The 8,006-nt window shown below is 33.3% G+C and overlaps 1 protein-coding gene across 1 annotated transcript; it reads left to right on the top strand.

Moving 5' to 3' along the window:
• The first annotated feature begins 4,875 nt into the window (after positions 1-4,875).
• Positions 4,876-7,715, top strand: LOC144574769 (putative apyrase 3). Its single transcript, XM_078324824.1, has 9 exons — positions 4,876-5,194; positions 5,308-5,436; positions 5,629-5,685; positions 5,793-5,882; positions 5,966-6,162; positions 6,254-6,345; positions 6,530-6,744; positions 7,057-7,249; positions 7,402-7,715. The coding sequence occupies exons 1-9, from the start codon at positions 4,940-4,942 to the stop codon at positions 7,572-7,574; spliced, it is 1,401 nt and encodes a 466-aa protein (XP_078180950.1). The 5' UTR covers positions 4,876-4,939; the 3' UTR covers positions 7,575-7,715.
• Positions 7,716-8,006: the final 291 nt, after the last annotated feature.

Raw genomic sequence — 8,006 nt, 5'->3', positions numbered from 1 at the left:
TGTATGATATATAATTAATTTAGGATGTGTTTTATTGATAATTAAATTAGGATGTGTTTTATTGGTAATTTAGGATGTGTGATAAATTAGAATTTTGGCCAGCTAAATAAATATGGAAGCTGGCCATTTAATAAAAAATGTTTTTTAAAAATTCAATAAAGCATCAGGATCGATTCTTATCTTAGAAACCGATCCAGATAGAATTTTTTACCAAAAAAAATTCAGAAAATAATTATCAAGATCGGTTCTTACGTAAGAACCGATCCAGATAGTAACCATCAGGATCTGTTCTTATGTAAGAACCGATCCTGATAGTTATTTTTTAAATTTACAAAAAAATCTAATTTAAAATAAACATCTGGATCGGTTCTACAGTACAACCGATCCTGATAATTTTTTTCTGAATTTAAAAAAAAATCTAATTTAAAATATACATCTGGATCGGTTCTACAGTACAACCGATCCAGATAGTAACTATTAGGATCGGTTGAAACAACCGATACAGATTTGTTTGGTATCTGTATCGCCCTGATCAGGATCGGTTGTGAACCGATACTGATATCTGTATATAACCGATCCTGATTTTATTTTTTCCAATGGTGTTATAAACCCCTGAATGAGGCCTGGGAAAGGTTTAGGGAATTGCAATATTCTTGTCCACACCATGGTATTCCTGATTGGTTGTTGATCCAAACTTTTTATGATGGTTTAACTGAAAGCACTCGTACATCTGTTGATGTTGTTACAGGTGGAGCACTAATGTCAAGGGAACCTCTTGAGGTTATGAATCTGATCGACAACATGGCTCAGAACCAACAGTGGTACGGCCGCGACAACACTCGATTACTATTTTTTTAGATAGGTAGAAAATCGCTTGATATGAAAATTTTGTACTATTTAGATTAAGTGATTTTCTACCTATCTAAAAAATAGTAAAAAAGTTCTAAAAAATGTAAAATTTGGTTGCAAGTACATATTCATATGGAGATCATGTTGAACGGTTCGGATCAACCGTTAGGATTTTGAAAACTCAAATATTGAGCCATTGCACGGAGGCCCTCTATGCTACGCATAGCATATTAGCATTTTCATATATATATATATATATATATATATATATATATATATATATATATATATATATATATATATATATATATATATATATACATATATATATATATACAGAGAGAGAGAGAGAGAGAGAGGTTAATATGCTTTTAGTAGCATATGGGCCGAAATACATACGGTCCAAATTTGAAATTTCAAATCGATCTGAACCGTTCATCTTGTTCTCCATATTAATATGTGCTTGGAGACCAAATTTTACATTTTTCTTAATTTTTTTACTATTTATTAAGCCACTTTGAAAATTACTGATCCAACGGTGGCTTAACAAAACAGTAAAACCGTTGGATTAGCGATTTTCAAAGTGGCTTAATAAATAGTAAACAAATTCAGAAAAATATAAAATTTGGTCTCCAAGAACATATTAATATGGAGAACAAGATGAACGGTTTAGATCGACTTTTTGAATTTTGAAATTTCAAATTTGGACCGTGTGTATTTCGGCCCATATGCTACCGAAAACACATTAGCCTATATCTCTCTCTCTCTCTCTATGTATATATATATATATATATATATATATATATATATATATATATATATATATGTTCATGATTGTTATGTACAATTAATATTTTTTTAAAGTTTGGATGGATACATGTATATATAGATATATGTTCCAGTATTTTTGAAATTATAGCAATTAATGGTGAATGATGAATCTGAATTAACTACATGCATTTGTGCATACAGTGTGTGTTATTATTGTTTTGTTAATGATTACAACACAAAGATATTAATTAGAAGCAAGTTAATATTTAGTTAATTTTCTATTGAATTGGTATATCACGTACGGAACAGACTTTGCTATCCTGCTTTTCCGATTCTAACCATTCAAATTTGTTGAGATTTGTGCATAAAAAATATTCTTTATAGAGATACGTCAATAGAAAATTTTGAATGGTTGAGATCGAAAAAGAAGGATGTTGCTTTTCTATAAGAAAAGCAGCAGAGTCTGATCCTATCATGTACATGATATTAAATAATTATTTCATTATTTATAATTGCACCATATATTATATATCTCTAAATTAACTTAATAACACGATACACATAACCATCAGTACTTAAATACATGGAGAAGAAGTTTTTTACTTTTTGGTCTAGTTATATATATATATATATATAGAGAGAGAGAGAGAGAGAGGGGAGAGTTAAAATGCACCCTCTTTTTATGCTCCTAACATGCACCCTCCCCTCATATCTTCATTTTTCAAAGTTCAAATAGTCAATTCGAACTTTCCATTGTGTTCTTCATATTAAAATGTGCTTGGAGACCAAATTTTACATTTTTTTGAAAATATTTTACTATTTTTTCAGTATTTTTTATTAAACTATTTTGAAAAAATAGTAAAAATTTCCAAAAAATGTAAAATTTGGTCTCCAAGCACATTTTAATATGAAAAACACATTGGAAGGTTCGAATCAAATATTTAAACTTTGAAAATGAAAATATGAGGGGAGGATGCACGTTAGGAGCACAAAAGGGAGGGTATATTTTAACCCTCCTCATATATATATATATATATATAGAGTAAGGCTTGGGTGCTATGGATAGCATAGAGGCCTACGGTGCTACGGCTCAATATTCGAGTTTTCAAAATTCTAACGGTCGATCCGAACCGTTCATCTTGTTCTCCATATTAATAAATGTTTGGAGACCAAATTTTACATTTTTTGGAAAATTTTTACTATTTTTTTAGATAGGTAGAAAATCAAATATCTTAATGGTGTAGAATTTTTTAGATAAAGTGATTTTCTACCTAGCTAAAAAAATAGTAAAAAATTTCCAAAAAATGTAAAATTTGGTCTCCAAAGACTTATTAATATGGAGAACAAGATGAACGGTTCGGATCGACCGTTAGAATTTTAAAAACTCAAATATTGAGCCGTAGCACCGTAGGCCTCTATGATATATATATATATATATATATATAGAGTGGCTAATATGCATTCGGTTGCATATGGACCGAAGTGCTTACGGTTCAAATTTGATTTTTCAAAATCCAAACGGTCGATCTAAACCGTTCATCTTGTTCTCCATATTAATATGTGCTTGGAGACCAAATTTTATATTTTTCTGAATTTTTTTACTATTTATTAAGTATTTTACAAAATTGTTGATCCATATTAATATGTGCTTGGATCAACAATTTTGTAAAATACTTAATAAATAGTAAAAAAAATTCAGAAAAATGTAAAATTTGGTCTCCAAGCACATATTAATATGGAGAACAAGATGAACGGTTTGGATCGGCCATTTGGATTTTGAATTTTAGATTTATGATCCAATGCACAAACCCCTCCATGCATTGCAATGCACCATAGCCCATCTCTCTCTCTCTCTCTCTCTCTCTATATATATATATATATATATATATATATATCCTCCTTATTAAGGAGCTTAATGTTTAGATCCTGCAAGGGTCCTGATTTACTGCTTTTTTTTCGGAATGATGCTCAGCCGTTGAATTTCCAGATCGCACATAGATGAATTTTCCAAATTATGAGCTTCAACACTTAAGTATGCATTGGTATGATCCCAGTGCCCGTAGACTACGCGCCGCACCCGTGGACCGCGCCTGTGCACCGCGCACCCTTTTTCTTTTTTTCTGCTGAAGGCGGGATTCGAACCCAGTTGGATTCAGTTGGTGCCAAAATTCTTACCACTACACTAGAGTTCACATGTGTTATCTTGTAGATAAATATAGTATTTAACTATTTTTCTCTACAAATTTGATTTAAATTATCTCTCCTTCTTATTAAGGAGCTTAATGTTTTCTACTACATAATTTGCTCCCGTTGCTGTGCACGGGCACGATTACTAGTATATATATATAGAGTTAGGCTGGGGTGCTATGGATAGCATAGGGGCCTCTATGCTACGGCTCAATATTCGAGTTTTCAAAATCCAAACGGTCGATCCGAACCGTTCATCTTATTCTCCATATTAATATCTGCTTGGAGACCAAATTTTATAATTTTCTGAATTTTTTTACTATTTATTAAGCCACTTTGAAAATCGCTAATCCAACGGTTTTACTGTTTTGTGCAGCCACCGTTGGATCAACAATTTTGTAAAATACTTAATAAATAGTAAAAAAAATTCAGAAAAATGTAAAATTTGGTCTCCAAGCAGATATTAAAATAGAGAATAAGATGAACGGTTCGGATCGACCGTTTGGATTTTGAAAACTCGAATATTGAGCCGTAGCATAGAGGCCACTATGCTATCCATAGCACCCCAGCCTAACTCTATGTATATATATATATATATATATATATATATATAGTTAATAATTAGCTCTAGGTTCTAACAGCAAGTACATATTACCCTTTAGAACATCTCCATCGATTCAAAAAAAGAGTAGAGTTGGTATTGATCAAACTAATGCTGACGGCTCATCTACATCACAAATGGTAAAGATCACCACATCTACACTATCAGTTGGGTAAAAATTAACTGTCAATCAAAACCAACAGTTGGGTAAAAATTAACTGATGGAAAAGAGAGGGCCATCAGCGCCATCGGTTTTTTAAACGCCAATCAATGGTAAAAAAATTCAACGTAATTACAGCGTTGCTACTCGTGACGTACACCATCTATGCAGAAGCACATCCGATGGTAAAGGGGCGATGACAAAAATATTTTTTGTAGTAGTGTTCTTATCTGAAATGGATGAACCACATAATTTTCAAACCTGTGGGGTTCCTCCGCATAATGTTAAGTTCAAGCTATAAATTTATAATTACAAGAATGTAGAGTTAAACACCCCGCAATTCATATCCAAAGAAATTAAGGCTTAAAGCAATGTTAATGCTGACAAAGCCTTTCTTTCCTCGCTTATTTCTTGTTCTTCTACTTGTGCTGCCTTGTTTATTTGGCAATGGTGCACTCGGGAGAAAAATCACACTTGTTACCAGAGAGGTTAGAACTCAAAACAGTGGTGAGATATACGTGGTTATATTTGACGCTGGCAGCTCAGGAACTCGGGTCCATGTCTTTAGATTTGACGAAAACATTGACATTCTACCAATTAATGGCGAGCTTGATGTCGAAGCTAAGGTAAGGATATGCTCTGCTATTAAGAAAATTACCAGCCATCATATGTTATAATATATATGTCTGCATTTTGTATCTTCCAAGTAAACCTTGCGTTTTATTGGTATTATTTTCAGGTAATTCCTGGATTGAGCTCATATGCAGAAAATCCTAAAGAGGCTGCCAGTTCAATTGCTCCACTTCTCGAGAAAGCTGTAAATACTGTCCCAGTGAAATTGCGTTTACAAACTCCTGTAAAACTTGGGGTATGATTTAATATTGTATCAAAATGACAATATTAGTATCTACACATGCATTGATGCTCAAGTACTCTGTTAGAAAAGAAAACAATATGTATATCTGGGGTCCTAGTTAATTACTTTAGTGGTATACTCAGAAATAACAGTTGAGCAAGACACGATAGATGAATTACTTACTATTAAAAAAATTCAATGCAGGCAACAGCAGGTCTGAGACTGATAGGAGAAGAGAAGTCAGAAAAAATCTTACATGCGGTAATTATCTATTTATTAATTCTGATAGGATTAGCTTCAATATTATAAATTATCCATAATTGAACTTTTCAAGTAGCAACATTATTTGAGGTCTTGTTGCAATGCAGGTACAAATCCTTTTTAGTAATAGGTCGCTATGGTATGAAAATAATTGGGTTGATGTAATTTCTGGAACAGAGGAAGGAACTTATATGTGGGTAAGTATGACACTCTTCACTCAATTTTCTTTTGTGTGTGAAGTAACAGATACATCCATGAAATATATGCAATATTCGTGCAGGTCACCATGAACTACTTATTAGGACATTTGGGCAAAGAATACTCAAAAACCGTGGGTGTTGTTGATTTGGGAGGCGCATCTGTGCAAATGGCTTATGCCATCTCTGCAGAAGCTGCTGCCAATGCTCCAACAACAGGGGAGGAGTATATCACTAAGCATCATCTCAGAGGGACCAACTACAATCTTTATGTTCACAGGTTTTTTTTTAAAAAATGTTACAGTTTTTAATGAAATTTAAATTAAGTACCTTAATTTGGTTATAATTTTTGCATGCATTGCTTCCCCCAGTTACTTGCGCTACGGTCAAGAAGCAGCCAGGGCAGAAATTTTGAAGTCTACCAACGACTCGGTCAACTATTGCATCTTAAATGGTTACAGTGGTATGTTGATATAATTTGTTCAATAATCTTGTACCTGTTCACTTGTAAAGGAAGTACAAAAATGTTGCCGCAATAGGGGTATGTTGGAAACTGAATTAGTAGTCCCTGATGTCAAATACAACAGAATTTGCAGTACCATCTTAACGATCCCTAGTTTAATCAAGTGTTTCATCTTGTAAATTAGGGAAATACGAATACAATGGAGCACTATACAATGCAAGATCATCCTCCTCTGGATCAAACTATGAGAAATGTAGAGAAAATGTGCTAGAAGCACTCAATTTGAATGCAAAATGTGAAGTACAAAATTGCACCTTTAATGGTGTATGGAATGGAGGAGGTGGTGCGGGGCAGGACAAGCTTTACCTTGCTACCGTTTTCTATTATAGGGCAGCTGATGTAAGTCAATTCTTGGATAATAGATTAATTTTATAGTTGCTCAACTTGCTATCTGAGTAAGTTATAAATTTTAAGCTAATTGTTTTTTTGAAATGGAGGTAAAGTGAAGTGCACAAAGACTGGAAGTCCTATTTATCCATCTTCTGCTCTGATATGCAGTTTGAATGCACCTATGAATTCATGAATGTCATCTTATTACCATACCATTTCAGCTCTTTCACACAGTCATTTGCAACAAAGTACTACTTTCATTGAATAACAAACACCTTTGCTTTAACTGTAATTGGTTCACAATTAATTTATTCTATGTAGTTCAATATAATCGACAGCAAGGCTGGAATTGGTGAGGCAACACCAGCAGATTTCAAGAGGGCTGCTGTTGTCACCTGTGCACTCAAATCTGAAGAGGAGGCAAGTACCAAGTACCCAAACGTCTGGACATCGAACTTGCCATTTGTCTGCATGGATCTTGTGTACCAGTATACTCTTCTTACCTCTGGATTTGGTACGTATAGTGTATTCCATATGTGTACTTTACAGAACATTCACAATGGAAATTATTTTATCATCATGATCTGTTTATATTTTGTGGTTATGACTTGTGATATTTCTTAAGTTAATTACATTCTTTTCTTTGAAAAAATTACTAAATCGCAGGGTTGGATGATAAGAAAAGTGTGACACTGATTGACAAAGTAAAATATGGTGATTTCTATCCAGAAGCTAGTTGGCCGCTAGGTAGTGCAATCCAAACAGTGTCAGCAATGTCTTCAACAAAGCAAGAGGTTAAAAATATGTATCGCTTTTGGTCTCATGCGTATGCAGAGTAATGAAGTAATAAAGTACATATACCCATTGAACTAGATTTGCAGCCTGTATCATTTATATGAACTAGCATATAACCTGTCCAGGGCACAGGCGCTTGTAATTCTTATTGTTATGCAAAATAAATGTTGTATATGTCTTCTTCATGTTAATAAATTGCTCAGTTTGAATGGAAGAATTTACCAAGGTAATGTGTATTTATACTATACAGCTTGAAGTGATGCGGACTAAATGTTCGTATTTTAATGAGCCAAATATATTACAAGTTACAAAATTGCAAATCGTCTAATGGACAGAACTGACACAAGTTGTTCACTTCAAGTTGAATTGTATAGAGTAGGAATCTTAAATGACTTAAAAAAGGAAGAAACACGACTTCCATCAAAACCATGTGCACAAAGATAGTCTTAATCACCTATTCCCCTCATCATGTCGTC

This window comes from Carex rostrata, chromosome 23 (genome assembly GCF_964058835.1).
Source record: "Carex rostrata chromosome 23, lpCarRost1.2, whole genome shotgun sequence".
Classification (NCBI taxonomy): domain Eukaryota; kingdom Viridiplantae; phylum Streptophyta; class Magnoliopsida; order Poales; family Cyperaceae; genus Carex; species Carex rostrata.
Note: the sequence above shows the minus strand (reverse complement) of the source record. Positions and strands in the feature narration are given on the sequence as shown.

Excerpts from the sequence above, each read along its gene's own strand:
- LOC144574769 (XM_078324824.1), top strand. The coding sequence starts at position 4,940 with ATGTTAATGCTGACAAAGCCTTTCTTTCCTCGCTTATTTCTTGTTCTT. Across the intron at positions 5,195-5,307 it reads AGCTTGATGTCGAAGCTAAG|GTAATTCCTGGATTGAGCTC; the intron begins GTAAGGATATGC and ends TATTATTTTCAG. Across the intron at positions 5,883-5,965 it reads AGGAAGGAACTTATATGTGG|GTCACCATGAACTACTTATT; the intron begins GTAAGTATGACA and ends ATATTCGTGCAG.